This window comes from Candida theae, assembly GCF_024610275.1.
Source record: "Candida theae strain CBS 12239 chromosome Unknown scaffold26, whole genome shotgun sequence".
Classification (NCBI taxonomy): Eukaryota; Fungi; Ascomycota; class Pichiomycetes; order Serinales; family Debaryomycetaceae; genus Lodderomyces; species Lodderomyces theae.
In genome coordinates, this window is record NW_026261319.1 from 22,131 (window position 1) to 38,675 (window position 16,545).

At 40.5% G+C, this 16,545-nt stretch overlaps 6 protein-coding genes across 6 annotated transcripts; 3 read left to right on the forward strand and 3 right to left on the reverse strand. All coding sequences in view use genetic code 12, as the record gives it.

Moving 5' to 3' along the window:
* Positions 1-5: 5 nt before the first annotated feature.
* On the reverse strand, positions 6-2,978 carry KGF57_000013 (uncharacterized protein; the record flags this gene model as incomplete). The annotated part of the gene is made up of 1 exon (XM_051750490.1): positions 6-2,978. The coding sequence occupies one exon, from the start codon at positions 2,976-2,978 to the stop codon at positions 6-8; it is 2,973 nt and encodes a 990-aa protein (XP_051611432.1).
* A 2,071-nt stretch (positions 2,979-5,049) lies between these two features.
* On the forward strand, positions 5,050-5,691 carry KGF57_000014 (MARVEL domain-containing protein; the record flags this gene model as incomplete). The annotated part of the gene is made up of 1 exon (XM_051750600.1): positions 5,050-5,691. One exon carries the CDS (start codon positions 5,050-5,052, stop codon positions 5,689-5,691), a length of 642 nt encoding a protein of 213 aa, XP_051611433.1.
* A 644-nt stretch (positions 5,692-6,335) lies between these two features.
* KGF57_000015 (uncharacterized protein) lies at positions 6,336-7,088 on the forward strand (the record flags this gene model as incomplete). Its single annotated transcript, XM_051750711.1, has 1 exon — positions 6,336-7,088. The coding sequence occupies one exon, from the start codon at positions 6,336-6,338 to the stop codon at positions 7,086-7,088; it is 753 nt and encodes a 250-aa protein (XP_051611434.1).
* A 331-nt stretch (positions 7,089-7,419) lies between these two features.
* On the reverse strand, positions 7,420-11,571 carry FUN31 (serine/threonine protein kinase; the record flags this gene model as incomplete). Its single annotated transcript, XM_051750821.1, has 1 exon — positions 7,420-11,571. The coding sequence occupies one exon, from the start codon at positions 11,569-11,571 to the stop codon at positions 7,420-7,422; it is 4,152 nt and encodes a 1,383-aa protein (XP_051611435.1).
* A 1,545-nt stretch (positions 11,572-13,116) lies between these two features.
* Positions 13,117-14,388, reverse strand: KGF57_000017 (uncharacterized protein; the record flags this gene model as incomplete). The annotated part of the gene is made up of 1 exon (XM_051750932.1): positions 13,117-14,388. One exon carries the CDS (start codon positions 14,386-14,388, stop codon positions 13,117-13,119), a length of 1,272 nt encoding a protein of 423 aa, XP_051611436.1.
* Positions 14,389-14,906: 518 nt separating this feature from the next.
* On the forward strand, positions 14,907-16,433 carry KGF57_000018 (uncharacterized protein; the record flags this gene model as incomplete). Its single annotated transcript, XM_051751043.1, has 1 exon — positions 14,907-16,433. One exon carries the CDS (start codon positions 14,907-14,909, stop codon positions 16,431-16,433), a length of 1,527 nt encoding a protein of 508 aa, XP_051611437.1.
* Between the last annotated feature and the right edge of the window lie 112 nt (positions 16,434-16,545).

Consider the following 16,545-nt stretch of genomic DNA (forward strand, 5'->3'; position numbering starts at 1 on the left):
TGAGGCTATCGTCGTGAATAAGTAGCTCTCATTTTCCTCTTTTTGGGATTGAGAATCTCGTCTGAATCATATGCGGCATCGCCTTCGTCATCGCTGACTTCTTCTGCGGTGCTTTTGCCTCGTAACGAAAGCAATCCAGTCGTGGCGTACGCATTATATATCGGTGACTCATTAATGGCAACGGGATCACCTGGTTTCGTTTTTTGAACCAGTGGTGATGAAAATTTGCCATTTTTTTGTAATGCAATTGGCGACTTGAACTGGCTCTCTTGATTGTGCTTTATAATTGGTGTTTGGATATGCTGTTGTGGGGAGCGCTGCTGTTGAGGTGTTGCTTGAACTACCGTATCAGCAGTATCTTTGGATAAGGCCAGAAGCTTAGCACTACTTTGCACAGGAGTACTTTCAACGATTGAAATATATGGAGGAGCTTTCAGTTGTGGAGTGTTGTGTTGATTACGTTGGGGAGTAGCTTCCACAATCAAATCATGTGGAGAGTCTCTAGGCATCGTCACAGTCTGATCGGTGCTCCTTTTCTTCGGCGTAAATGCAACCAGAGACGTTTCCTCTTGAAGATACGTGGTTTTTGCAGCATCAGGAACAATACCCAATGCCACAGATTGCAATCTTTGTGCCATCAGACCAGACGCAGGTTTCAAAAATGTCGATGCGTCATTGGCACTTGCAGGACTAGTAAAAATGGAGTTTGGTGCTTGTTTCTTCATGGTACTACTCACAGGTGATTCCAACGCATGATGTTTACGAGCCGGTGTAAATATCTCCAAGTCAACTACTCTTTGTTTCGCTGGCGTGGCGTCAACTTGAGAAAATGGCATCATCAAATCGCGACTGCTATCAGAAATGCTAGTCCCATTGGGAACTACTTCACGACCTCCTTTCATAGGAGTTTGCGCGACATTCATCAGTGGAGTGATTTCGGATGTGGATCCCACTCTAGGCAAAGTCCTGCTCCTTCTAGCTTTGCCAAAAATGAGCGACGACGATGAATTTGTCGACAAAATTGCACCGCCATTATCCAAATTCGAGCTAAGTTGCTTCTTCAATTGTGGCGGTTTGAAATTCAAATCAACTTGTCGTTTGTCCAATAATTCACGAGACGATTGTCCTCCAAGATTTGACTTTGATCTTTTCAAAGATGCAATTGAAATGTCCTTGATCAATGTGTCATTGTTGTCACTGGAAACGATTGATTTCCGTTTCACTTTAGATTCCTTCTCTTCACCAACGCCGTCCTCTTTATTTGTGCCATCCTCAATTGGGGTTTTATCAGACCCTGCTGATATGTCTGTAGCAGACAGAGTCCTAGAGCTTGTTCTCTTTTTGCTATGGCTTTTTTTCTTCACCTTCGAAGTCAATTCCATATTTGTATTCTTCATGTTGCGAATCACATATTTCATCAAGAGCGGTAATGTTTTACCATAATACGGCACCAAGACATACGCCAAAAACCCATAACTAGATGAAGATCCCCCACTATTGCCATTGGCAACGACATTACGGCCCCCTTGCATGCCATGTTTGTCGGGCACCATCAACACCTCCCACAAGTTCAACCTATCAATCAATTTATTTAAATACAAATAATAAGCAAACCCGCGATTCAGCATCTCATTCAGTGACTCTGGGCCCAGCAAAGTAATTGGTTTAACTCGTTTACTCTCCTTCTTTTCCTGATGCCCATTAGTTGATTTCTTCGTGTTGGTTCTCCGCCTTTTTCGAGCACGAACTAAGCTTGCTTTTAGTTGGTCTTGACTTTCCTTCATCAACTCATTCTGTTTTTGTAAATTTTGCTTCAAGAACTCGTCCTCATCTATATTCCAAAGTTGGAAAGCTTCAAATAGGAGTATTATTTGTAGCTGGGCTTCACGAACTTTCAATTCCAACGTCAACCTCTGCAATTTCTCATTATCAATGCCATCAAGGTGTAACAGCCCCACTCCAGAATTAACGCTATCTTCTTTTCCATCACCTTCAACGTTTCGTTTAACGCTAAACCCAACTCTCTGTCTGAACTTTTCTCGATGCTGGAATTCGCAACCCAGTGAACTGCTCGCCTCGCTTGCAAAGAGCTCCCCATTAGACTTCCCGTCGTACCTTAAGTCAAACTTGTCCATGTTCAATATTAATGAGTCAAGAATAGTTAAGATAAGCGAGTCGTTTCCCTCGCAAAGGTTCTTGAATCGAGGTAAAGAAGTTTTGGAGAAGTAACTTAAGGGTTCATTAAGGGAATACAACGAATGGTAGTATCGATTAGTTAGGAACTGCAATGGATCTTGACTGTCTTCGCGTTTGGTAGGAGACAAGAAGGTGGAAGAAGAATCCGCGTGGGAAACCAACCCATTTTTACTCGAATCATTCTGTGGCCTTGTTGGTGGTTGCATCGAAAACGGCTCTATTGACTCGCTAGTTTCACTAGTCTGTAGCTCCTCCTCTTTCTCATTGAGTGAAAACTCATCGATTGCCGTCAAATCTTGTTCATTTGCAAAGTGGTATGTCTCATCGGCATTTTTGTCCTCCAAAATTGGTTCTTTCACCTTAAACACACCAAAATAACAGCCAGCTTCATCTCTACCTCCATCCTTATTCTGTTCATTATCGCCGATGTCATCCTCCGCATTCAGTAGCGGAAACATCGCACCCCAGTGATTGAACTTGTCATCAACTTTGAACTTCAACTCACACAACCAATAACAATCACGTCGTAGTTTCTTACTAGATTTAAAGATATGCATGATTGGTTCTAGGGCTGATTGTTCACTTTTGTCGTTTGAAAGCTCCGATAGTAGGCTCTGGGGCGAATCGAGGGAAGTTTGTGTGGGTATCAGCGGGAGTAAAGAGTGCAAACTGATCATGTGAATCGGTGTGATGTTGATCTCGATATTTGTACTTCGATCTAGTATTTTGAACGTGCCTGTAAGTGGATCCTCGTTGCCTTCGTCGAGCGTTTGCTTATTCATGACCTGTGGACAACGTAAAAGAATTCTCTTGTGGGCACCAGTAACTCTTTTCTCAAAATTGGTTCACGCAAAAAAAAAAAAAAATGATTTCGCAGACAAAAACTCTGTTTTTTACCACAGCTTATATCAACATGTGGAGTCTCTCGATAATGACATGACGCCCACATGATTTATCCCTGATGTCAGTCGCAGTAAAGGAACGTGCTTGAGTTGTTACCTAGTGAAACTTCAAAACTCATCATGTCCTACCCAGCCCCTAGAGAAGTCACTATTGAACCAGAACTTAAACCTTCTATGCACGAATTACATGCCTACAAGGGAAGTCATGGACGGTATATATTTTACCTATTCTAAAGCAAAGTATTCAATTAAGACCCTTGAAACTGGTATCTTGATTGTCAGGTACTGATTTGCCTATTTTCAGATTCAATCGCAGGTTTAAATTCCGATGCTAAGCTTACCATTTTATCAAATGGTTTTCGTTGAGCAGCCTGCTCTTGTTTCTGGTTTGCTCAAATGCAATAATAGATAATGTGGACCCCATCGCTGTCTTTAACTATCCTTTGTCCTGAGAGCTGCTTCATCAATTTGCTCTAGGCTGTAGCTTGTAGACTCCGAAACTTTTATGCCCACATCATACATCTGCTTTGTGTACGGTTCTAGTCTTGCGTACATCCACGGTGTGAATTTGAAATAATCATTCAACGCTGGGTTATGGGACTTGATTTATGACTCTGTACGCTCATATGATCGTTGGACCATCAGGTCAAAGTCCCGTTCCACTTCGTCTGTGTCGAAATGGTATAGTCCTCGACATACTTCTTCACTTGCAAAGGCAGTGGTTGCGAGTGACAATAAAAATAATGGAAAACTTCATGACGTAGATAATGTTGATGATAGAACACGCTTGCTCTCATTCAGACATTACTAAACCTATTAAATGACGTTACTCGTTAATCGACCACAGTGGCCCTCATAATGGTATGATATGTATGCAGCCTTTTTTTATTTATACACACAGAATCAATACCACTTTTGTGACCCCTTTTTCCATTAATCCTTCCCCATATCGTTCCAAAAGTATGGAAAGGTATTACTTCTTCATGAATAAATGGAAAACTCAACTCGATGGGGCATTTCAAACTTCGTTATTTAATGGCTCTAGTAGCGCATAGTGTCCGCGGTGAAAGTTCTGCTGGAGACTTACTGCTTGCTTTGACCGTCTTTTCCATTACCAGTTTTCTATTCTTCATGGAGCCCTCGTAAGCTTTGTTGTTCTGCACGTGGAAAGTTATTTGTATTGTTTAAAAGGATAAATTTCTTGGCCGTATTGTCTGGTATATTTCGTATCTCATTACTTTAAGAGGGTGATAATCGAAACACGATGACGTAATCCCAGTAAAGTCTCTGAGTTCCCATCTATCTGCTGGCTAGGAGATGTAATGATTTAGCGGGGAACAGCTAGTTACAGTCAGATTCACCGTTTTTATTGAATAAAGGTGTGGCGCCCATGTCCAAGCTTCCCTACCTGCTTATCTTTCTACATAGCCTTAGCCCATCATCATCTGGAATCACACAGTTGCAACCCAGGAAATGCCAAGAAAAAAAAAAGTTAAAAGATTATGTGCCCTTACTTTGATATTGTTTATTTTTCTAGTCGCCTGCATTAGCCGCCGCGCGCAACTTATTCTTATCACGAGCACACGGCGTTCATGAAGCCCTTGGTGGAGACGCCATTGTTTTTGCGCAGAATCCACAAACTCCATGTGTGTTCGGAATTAAACTCCTAACGCCGTGTAAGAGAAGGGCCGCAGTACGTTTCCCAACCACATTAAAGTGTGATTCCATTGTTGACTCTTCTTAGTCATTTATTTGGATGCACAGCCAACAAACGACCCTGAACACTCTCTCATTAATTTATTTCAAATTCGTTGTGGTTGACCATCTCATTGCCATATATATATATATATATAGCCGTATATTTCGCTTCCCTAAAAACGTCACTAATTACAATCATATCTACAAATACGATTTTATCTACAAATTTATTTATTAATAAAGATCATTTGTCATGGCCATCACAAGAAAAACAGTCAGCATTATCTTGAGATCAGCTGAATTTTTGTTCAGTGTCGTTGTATTGGGCCTCAGTGCCGGTGTTTTAGCAGGCTATAACTCCAACATCCCCAGCGTCACTCTCAACTTGGTTGTTGCCATCCTTGATATCATCTGGTTAGCATATGTTGCATTCATTGCACCAAGCGTGTTTGCCGGTCAAACTCCAACTGTTCTCGTTTTGACTTGTCAAGTTATACTTTGGGCCCTTTACCTTGCCGCTTGGGTTGCTGTCACTGCTGATTTCCCCAAAAATTGTAATGAATCGATTTATATGCGAGACTCAATTGATACTTGTCGTGCTAATCAAGCAATTTTGGCGTTCTCGATATTGAATTACGTTGTGCTTAATACAGAACTTGCCGTGTTCTACCAGCACAGTTTAATCCCAGAAGCTAAAACCTTTGGAGGTAGACATTTGTTGCAGAAGACAACTTACGTTTGGGGAACCTTGTTCAATGCTGATACAGCATCGAGTGTAAAGAGTTGTACTGGCTTTAGCACTGGTGTTGATGCCAATAAGGATAGAGACTATAATTCTCATCGTGTTGATGAAGAGTCGACTGTCGGTAACCAGGTGAACGATGAGAAAACATAGAAGGGGCTGTTCTAACAGTTTCAAAAGCCATAAAACTACATCCGATTTCCCGATTCGTTAATTTGTCTCGGTAAAGCACAATATTGAAGGTGCTTTGAAGCTAGTTTGGTTTGCAATTCTTTAGTATCTCTACCCAGTTTAATAGTTGTTTTTATCCACACTCAATAACTTACAATTTAGTGTCCACCTGTATTGACTCTTACTACTTATCGGTACAACTAGGCCACAAGGTCACACCCAATACCCACTAAGAGTTGGTGAATATGCGTAATATAAATGTATGAGAATTGGTTGTGAACAGTTAGAAAAGTGGGTGGGTGTAAAAATACTGCATGTAGAGATTTATGTACACTATGGACACTGCACTCATGCTGTATAAATCGCGAAACTGTCACTTCATTGATGGTATTTACCCCAAGTACACAGCCCTGGTTACCTTTTGGTATCTTCAGTTCACCGTAATGTGGCTCCCACAAATATATACAGTGCATAGTATGAATTTGCAACCAAACTTCCAACTTGGTTTGTAATACAGTACGTAATCAAATCCTCAATGAAAAATAAAAAAAAAAAGGAAAGAAAATTTCAAGTTCAAGTTCAAACACGCCAGTATCAAAAATAGACACCAACTGCATCATCTACCCATGTCCTTATTCACGTTCAGAAGACTAGCCACAACATCATCCTCATCAACAACCAATTCCCAACCGGAAAAAAAGGCCCAAGCAGCCCAACTCGCACTCCAGTCCCTAAAAGACGTTGGATCACTATTATCACCATCCGACCCATCATCATCATCCTCGTCTGACGATGCCACTCAACCCATAGACACCAGTCCCATATACGCCAACCCACAACTATTCCCACACTTGTCGCTCTTGCACCAGGGCCAAGTCGTGGCGGAGTTGCAACTGAAGTACGACAAGAACTGGCACAAGTTGCAACGCAAGGATAAATTGTTGGGGTACTATATCTCGTATGGGAATTGGGGTGTTCGTGAACATTTCACCAATTGGAGCCAACCCGATTCGGCACCTTTGGATTTACCTTTCCGTGTACCAAGTGAAATACGCAAAGTGGACCCAGCTCCTACTGATGTGGTGAAGCCATTGGAGATGGTGAAGTTGAGTGAAACGCCAGTGAGGATTGATCAGTTTGATTATAAGAAAATGGACCCAGCTACTAAATTTTGCATTTACTTGATTGTTTTCATTGCCATGGTTGCCATTTATCGTGATAAGAATGTCGGTGAGGATGGTAAACCAGTTGAAGTTAAGATTGAAGACCAATATGAAATAGCGAGGCAAAGGGAAGAGCAGGAGAGAGTAAAGCGGGTTGAGGAAGAAGAAAGGAGACAAAGAGAAAGTCGGAAATGGTATTACCTTTGGTTAAGGTGAACATAGCAACCGCTTCTACTCCCACTTCCACTCCCACTCCCACTCCCACTTCCACTCCCACTCCCACTCCCACTTCCACTCCCACTCCCACTCCCACTTCCACTCCCACTCCCACTCCCACTTCCACTCCCACTCCCACTCCCACTTCCACTCCCACTCCCACTCCCACTTCCACTCCCCATGTATATATATATATAAATCTGTATGATTTCCCAAATGCACGGCTAAATCACTCTGTATATCTAATTCTAAAGTATTCTAAATTATAATGCAAAAGCCTATATCTATACACGAAATCTCGCCACCTCTTTCTCCCTCTCTTCGCCAACTTCTAAAACTTTAACCAATCATCCTCAAAAATATCAGTAATCGTAGGTCTCTTATCCGCATCACGCACCAAAATCCGCTTTACGAGCGACAAACTCAGCTCACCCACAACATACGGGATCCGCAAATCACCCTCCAAGATCTCATCCACATTATAAAATGGATTCTCCTTATACAACATCGTGTACAACAAGATCCCCAATGCCCAAATATCCTGAGGTTTTCCTTCATACTTCTCACCTCGCAACACTTCAGGAGACGCATAATCTATAGTGCCCACAAACACATCAAAGGGGCCCTGTTTGACATACCCAGCCGACCCGAAATCAACCAACTTGATAAACCCCTTTTCATCAACAATGATGTTCTCATCCTTGATGTCGCGATGTACAATGCCCTCCTTGTGTAAATGGTACACTGCCGATACAATCTGCTTAAAGATGAATTTACACTCATATTCCGAAAGGTCCTTCTTCACTTCGATGAAATCGAATAAATCAATCGCGGGCGGGTTCCCAAAAATGGGGGTTTCAAGGTAATAGTACTTCAGATCTTCAAAAAAATCAAGTATGCGGACAATGTTTGGATGTGGCTCTGAATTTAAGAAGGCCATAACTTGAATCTCACTGGGGATGGTGCCTAATTTCCGATCACGTACCCACGTATCAACAAGAATACGCTCCTTGTCAATACACTTGATGATAATTTTGTATACTGGATCTTCTTTATGCTGAGCCAAGACAACTTTGGCATAAGCACCTTCACCCATTTGTTTAATAATTTTGAATTCGGAAAACTTTTTTGTGCGTCTGGCCAACCCAACAGCTTTGGGCCAGTGTGTTGATTCGGCTTGGATTGTAGATAGCGATTTATTCTCCAATGCCAAAATCTCCTCCTCAGAATACACCGTCGAGGAAATGTTGTAATCTAAATCATCAGGAGTCACCATATCCCTCAGATCAATAGATTCGGTATCTTGGGATTTTGCAGTACTGGTGTCTCTAATCTCATCAGCTTTGGTTTTCTTGTAGATAAAACTGTCCAATCCAGACATGGGCGCAGCAAAAGACAGAGTTTTCACTCTCCGAGTACTCAGTGACCGTGTCACTTCCCTTGGCGAGAACTCCAACAAATCCTCCTCTTTACCATCTTCGAACAACTTACGTTGGGATGGGATATTGTTGACAGATGCGGTCGACCCACCAGTATGAGTTCTGGTACGAGCAATTGCCGCATGGTGGGGGTGTAAGAGATGCTGCTGCTGCTGTGCCTGCGCCTGTGCCTGTGCATGTGGTTGTGCATGTGCATGTGCCTGTGGTTGTGCCTGTGGTTGTGCCTGTGGTTGTGCCTGTGGTTGTGCCTGTGTGGTGAGCGGTGGTATGTGATGGGAATGAAGCTGTACTCCTTCGCCCAGATTCAACAAGTTTGACTGTGTTTGTGTACGCGAAGGTACTGACCCCACCGATTGATCATCGGTGGAAGCCAACGACATCGACGAAGTCGAGGAGCTCAACGCTTCAAACTCATTCGGTAAGCTTGAATCCCTCTTTCCTCGTGAGTAAGTCACCCACAAGATCAAGGCATTTTCCGTAGACACACGAGCTTGAACATCGACATACAAAGTTTTCCCATCACGATGTTTACCTTCAATTCCAGGACACTTGAAAAAAATATCTTCTTCAGATTCATTCTCTTTGGTAGACTGTTCTTGATACTTTATGACTGAATCGTATTTCCTAAAGAAATGTTCAGGCAACACCAATCCATTGACAACTTGAAAAGTTTCCACGTTTTTTTCAAGACCAACATGCAATATCTTTGTAAAGTTTGGTATCAATTCGTCAATGCCACGATTGCGCAAATACTTTGCCGATCTACCAAACAAATTCTTAGCTATTGCGTTGTTGCACGATAAGATGGTAAAGTCGGTTGCATTCAAGACAAATATACCAGCGATGTATGGCATCGAATGGATTTTCAATTTGATTTGTGACTTGGTATCGTCATTCGATAAAAGGGCTGTTGACGTAATGGCACACGGGATGCTTTCGCTTCCCTGGTCAACTTGTACAGTAAAGTACCTTGTGTGGTTGATAAACTCACTATCATGAGCTGCGCTTTTCTCAACATCGTCGCCAGCTGATTTCGACCTATAATTCATCAATTCATTACTCATGGTGTCACTAAAGTCACCCAATTTCCTGACCGCATCTAGTCCATGAGCTGAAATCAAGTTGCCAGCAATTTCATGAAAGCTATCAATAGTATAAGAGTTGCCAAAAAATCCATTATCCTTGACACCACCAGCACTCAGAATAATCACATCAAATGCATCGCACGGTATCTGATCAAACATACAAATAATCAAATTACCCTTTTTCTTAGCCCAAAGTGAAGTCCATGAATAATTTTGATCACCAGGTCGAACAATGGCAACAATTTCTCCAGCAAACAATATAGAATCCTTGCGGCTATTTTCAAAAGTGTACTCGGTTATTCTTGATAAGACAAAGTCACGGAATTGTGGTGCAATCAAATCCATCAACGTCAACGCTTTAATTGTTGTTTTTGAAATTCCAAACATGAGACACGCCAAATCGTTTGCAGCCTTCACTGACCATGGCAAGTCGGCCTCAACAGTAAACACCGATTGTGGTGATGAATACTTGCTTGTGAGCATGGAATTGAATGGCCGTTTAGCATTAAACTGTTCTTGTTTCGATGCAGATGTCGGAGTTAATGGCGATTGAGTCGTTGTTTTGTTGTTGTTCATTTGATCAATCCTTGCAAGCTCTGATAATGCAACTGTCGAAAACGTAGTCTTCATTGGTGAAGCCGTAGATGTTGGATCCTCTTTTATGCTGTTCTCCAACAACTCAGAAGTCTTGGTTGAGTTTTCAACAAACGGCATAGCCAAGGCATAAATCAACTTCTTTTTCAAAATGTCGTACTTGATTTTGTTTTGATCCTCATGTGTCGAGAGTGATAAATCATGTAGTGATGTGGCAACTTGTGTGTTTTCCATCAAGGAGTCCAAGTCATGCTCTAGTAGGCTAATAATATCTTTATAGTCATCTACTGATTCTTGTTGTTGTTGTTGTTGTTGATGTTTCAACTGTTGCGTTTTCTTCTTATTCTTCTCACTGATTGTATCGGGTTGCAAATTCGGCGGTGCTGAAAACTTTCGTGTTTCTCTAGTTACATTGGGGAGACTATCCGATCTTTGTAATGAAGGTTTGAATAAAGCTGCCAAAGCCGCTGACGATGCATTTGATTGAAGTTTATACTTTTTCTTATCCATGGAAAAAGAAGCAGTGGTAGGTGAAGATATGTCATTTATATAATCTGCACTATGGTTCGGGTGAGTGAAAACACCAGCTGTTGTCCCCTGTGCAGATGATTCCATTAGCGCACTGTCATCCAAAATTGTACTAGTTATGGATTTTTGTAGCGGTGTTGATTCTTCGTCGAAATTGTCCTGATTAGTTATAGATTTGAACAATTCAGGCCGATCTTTTAAAATTTCTAGTGAACGTTTCAATACATTGAGTCGAAGTGCCAATGAGTTGGGAGATAAATGAGCATATGAATAAGCATGCGACGACTCTGTGGGAAACTTCAAAAGATCTTGTAAATTGTCATTGTGATGTAGGTTTTGCTGAAGTGTAGACTGCACAGTGTCTAATTTGGGAATTGGTGATGGGGCAAATTGTTCTGAAGATGGGGTTTTCTTGTTGCTTTCAAGCCGATGTTGTGGCGGTGGTAAAGGACATATACCACTGGATGCGGGAAGATGCTGAGGTTGTACTGCTTTCAATACCGGTGATTGAGATAATGGTGATGCAACTCTTTTGTTAGATGTGATTGTGGCCACCCCCACCCCTGGGTATGCCTTGTGTGGTTGATCTTTTCCCAAAGTAAACGACGGTGGTTTGAAAGATGGTGCCTTTGGTTTAGCAGTGCTTTGTTGAGGATTTTTCGATATTGACTCGTCACTTTGGGAATCTGATGCTGATGAGTTGTTAGTCATAGGAGTATTTTCTTCTTCATCGTTGTAATCAGTAAATGAGTTATTTTCGTCCGTTGTTGTCACTGAGTTTGTTAAAGAATGATCTGAATAATCTGAAGATGAATGAAATCTAGAAGTCTTACTCATTCAAAATAGATGCTAGTAATATGGTGAATAGGGTAACTTTAATGGGGTAAATCTATGTGAGATCTATTATGAAAACTTTAACAAGGATGTGACTTGAGGTTACGTGACGTGACGTGACGTGACGTAAAGTTAGAGAGATCTTGTGACTGATTGAAAAAGTGACGTGTAAATCCAGCTATAATAAATGGTGATGTTGTTGCAGTTTTGATAATAATCTGGCCGTGGCAGTTATAATAATGAAAGTAATACCGAATGGTTGGACCTGCTATCTAAATCTCTTATTGGAAAGTTTTGTTGGTGGATGAAACAGGGTAAAATGTAGTACCTATTTGATTGTTGGTGTGGGACAATCAGGAGGAGATTGTCTGAGTGATGTAAAGTAGTTGAATCTCTCTAATGGTTATGAGTGTAGGTTGTTTAATTCTGTTGGATCTAGTTGTTCTGCTACTGCAACTGATGCTGCTGCTGCTTCTGTACTGCTAGTTAAAGTGGTTTATTAAGTTAATACGGTGTTTTGTCTGCGTGCGTTGTGTGCTGTGCTATGCTGTGCTGTGCTGTTGTCGCTCAACTCTTTACTTTTTTTTATTTTTTATTTTTTATTTTTTATTTTTTATTTTTTATTTAATAATTTTTAATTTTTTGTCTTTTATTTTTCCCTTTTCCACCCTTTAAAACTATTTTGTTGTATGTTCTTTTTTCTTTTGTTTCTGATTCTGTCTGTCTCCATATAGCTGCTACACACTGAAAGAACGATCTAAGACGAAATATAAAGTTTTATAGTGTAGTTAATCAGCAAATACATTATCCTAAAACTTTTCATTCCTCACATTGACTATACGGATTATGTGCAAGCACTTTTAAAGAGAAAATGAATATATATGTATATGTATTGCGTTGCGCTACCGCATCCATATATAAGATATATGCAAGGCTGATTATTTTGATGATCCTACCGCACACAGAGTTAGATGAAAAAAAGAGGGAGGAAGAATCAACCTCCTTCTTGAAATGAAGCTACAAAACCTTTGTTAAACAGAACCACAATTTCAAAAGATTTGTCTCCTGCAATATATATGTCTTTCCCCTTCCCCCTTCCCCCGCTACAGTTAAAATAGATAAAAAATGATTTGATATAGTTGTACAGTGTGAATTTGAATTTGTTAACTGTCCACCAAGAAAAATTTAAATTGATTATGTGTGATTTTACTTATATACAGAAGCAAATATTCTCCACTTTGTGTTGCGCGTGTGATTGGAAATACTGCATACTTTATTGTGTGTAGTTTAACATCTTTTCGGACTTACAACTCCATAGTCACATGACACCGCATACTTTTAGCCATTCTTTTACATTCACCCGTACACTCTATACATCTCCATCCAAATCATTTCAATATCTCTCTATAAATACTACTTATAAACGATAACTTATTTCAACACAGAATCGAAGAAAAAAGATCAATGCTGAACTGTACAGAAAGGATACGAGTTTCTGAATAACTACTATTGCACTAACATACATTTCTCCCCGAGCTCCCCGCACTTTTAATCCACTTTCCTAACCCATATTTCACTTCCTTCAGTAGCACGCCAGAGTCGACTGATAGTAATACCCAAGCCATATTTCTTTCTAGCCAATTCATCCTGCTTCCCACGCAACTTGTCAATTGCCCGTTGAATCTTGACTCTAGTGGTATAATCCACATCAACAGTATATGGGGGAAGCAAATTACTTAAAAACTGTATTTCTTTATCAATCTTGACTATTCTTGTCTCGTATTGGTCGTATTTGTGTTGTGCTGCTGATAATTTCTTGCGTGTTTCCAACTCGTGCGTGTCTACTGAAGGTGAAGTGGCAATAGTAGGACTAGTTTTTCCCAATTGTGGTGAGTGGGAGTGTGTGTTTGAGTGTGACTGCGACGAGGCAACTCGATATTGCGACGGGTATGATGAGCTGTAATCTCTACTTGGATTTGGCGATTTATAGGTATTATTCTTGTACTGATGGCCGCCATTGCTGCTCTGTCTGCTATGACTATACCCATTGGACACTGCATCAGGTGAAGGTGAAGACGGAGAACTAATAGCTTCATGTGATACTTTTCTCACGGTAAATTTAACAGGTTTCTTCCTTTGTTGTGGTGGTGGTTGTTTGCTCGTGATGGAGACGGAGGAGTTTATATCTCTGCTATTCAAGTCATTATAAAAATTTGTTTTGGAAGCTACTGATTGAGGCAATTTGGTCACTTTGGTTGTTTCTGTTGTGAAAGTAGTAGTGGTGCTGCTGCTGCTGTTGTTGTTGTTGTTGTTGTTGTTGTTGTTGTCACTGACATTATTTTCAGTGGATGTAGCAATTAGGGCTGGTCTCTCCCAGTCATTGGTCATATTGTTTGTGCGCGCGTCAGTTCCCAAGAGCAGTGGTAGCGGTGGTGGTGGCGGTTGGTTTTCCTTGTTACTATCAGTCAACTTAGTCTTGGAAAAAGATTGGATAAGTTTACTAGTTGAGCTATCACTTTCTAATGAAGATATGGAAGAAATTGATGGTGAGTGCGCAGCTTGTGCAATGCCACCTGTTTTGGTGCTTGTTGTTGTTTGAGGTTTATTGATCTGGGAATCTAAAATATTATTTCCTTCTTCTCCTACTTCCCCATTTTCCGCTCCCCCTTTCTGCTTTTCTTGGTGTAATTGATGATGTTCTTGTTTCAAGTCTTTATCAACTGCAGGCTCCTCAACAAGTCTGTCTTCTGCAATCAAGACACTACGTGGTATAGATACAACTGTGGTATTACCAGCATCAAATGAATCTTCCCTGTCCATGTGTTTGCGAATGTATGTGAGAGTGGTTTATGTGTGTGTACTGCTAATAGCTTCCAATCGGTCAATGATTTTAACAGTGTAAATTTTATTCCTTTTTCTGCCGATGTCTCTCTCTCTCTCTCTCTCTCTCGTAGTACGTGTGAGTTGGTTTATTTTTTCTTCTTTTGGTCTTTTGATTACGTAATTGTAAATAAATAAATACGCGTGTCAAAAATCTCCCTTTGATTCAAAATTGTATCAGAATTAAACCTTATTTAAGTTACTTTTAAACACGATTTATACCTGCAGCTTTATTTCAACAAGCTCGAATCCGTCACTATGTTACTCACATCCTTTTCTCTGTCCTGTCTACAAATCATTTTTTAACAAATTTAATTGGTAGCATGCGTCTTGTTCTGTATGCAGTATGTTTTCACGTGACTTCAGTCATCTCTCTCCTCCAGTTTATTAGCGATAAGCAAAAACTTGCATTTCACTACAACATTGCACTATGCTGAGGCTGTCTCTATACACAACAAATGAGTGAAATTATCAATATATCCTACGGCCAGTTCTCTAATTGTACAACAACACACCTATACAACTTTCAAGAATCTCAGGTACCTTATACAAAAGACGCCAAGCTCAATCATCAATTATCAACATTTTTATACAGGTCAGCAACATCAACCAATGGTTCATCCACAGCCAATTACTACCCACGAGCACTTCTATTTGATCTACGAGGTGGCCTAGGAGCATTCAACAAATACGAATATGCTGAAGAAGTGCCACATTTGAACATGCCTGTAGTCAATCAACAACCACAAGTAGGCACGCAATTGCAAAAAAATGATTATCAGAAAAGCTTGGATCAGGGTAAAACTGATGGATCGTTGTTGAATACGGGAAACACCAAGTATTGGACCGATTTCAACAAACTCATATACAATCCAAGATCGATACTCACATTGCCATCATATCAGCACAAATACAACGATTTCGGATCAAATTATAACCTACCAGCACAAAAATTCCATACTTTTTCAACTGGCCAACACGAATTCAAATCGGTTGAATCTGAATCGTTGGAAAACTTCCGATACTGGTTAGAAAAGTGTGACAATTTGCAGGGACTACAAGTGGGCACCACAATTGATGATTCATGGAGTGGGTTCACGACATCAATGATTGAGCTTGTTCAAGATGAGTTTTTCAATAATAAGGAAAATGTATGGATTTATGGACAATTCAACCATGCACTACACAGGAAAGGAGATAAATTGTCCATCATTGATAAAGTGTCACAAATAAAGTCGTTTGTTGAACTTTATAAATCACTGAGTCTATTCATCCCCTTATCCCCCGATTACAATTCATCAGTGATTAATGGCCTAGATACAAACTCAATCTGGCATACCTCATCTATCCCTGCCCTTTTCATTAACCTGATTTGGGGCATCAACAATCAATACCTTAATCAGGTGAATATGTTACATATGCAAGAAAATCTATTACGCGGGGATGAGGCTAAGAAAATTGTAAACGAAGTCAAGCTTGTTGGTGAAGGCGATGCCACTGCTGGAATGAACGGATTGATGATGGATATTGACTTGACGAAAGTGCGTGATTTATCAACATTGACTCAGCATATCCCCCCACAGGAGATGAATTTGGGTGTTTCTAAATCTTGCGCAAATGCAAGATACATAAACAGAAACTACATTATGAACGATAAGAAGGAACTGGAGGCAATGGGCTTATCATCATCCAATGATGAGGATACCCCAACAAACATCTACACAAACCCGTACATGTCCCAATTTGCCAAAATTGACACATTTCCCAACATTTTAACAAACAAGCTGAGCAAATTTCACATCGAGTTCAATATACACAATGGAATCAAAGAGTATCTCAAGACTCGCAAGATAATAATACAAAACTTACGATTGAACCTCGATGATGTGATTGGAGATAAAGCGGAGTTGGTCGAGGATATAAGTAACATCATCCTGAGTTATTCATCAGGGTTTGAATCTGACGACGACGATTACTACGATTGAGAAAAGGACCACTGTTCTTATTAGATTGGAAATACATATAAATAGTGCTTTAACCAAGCAACGTTCTCCATTAACATGTAAACTTGCCTAAGCCTAATTTAGAACCCATTTG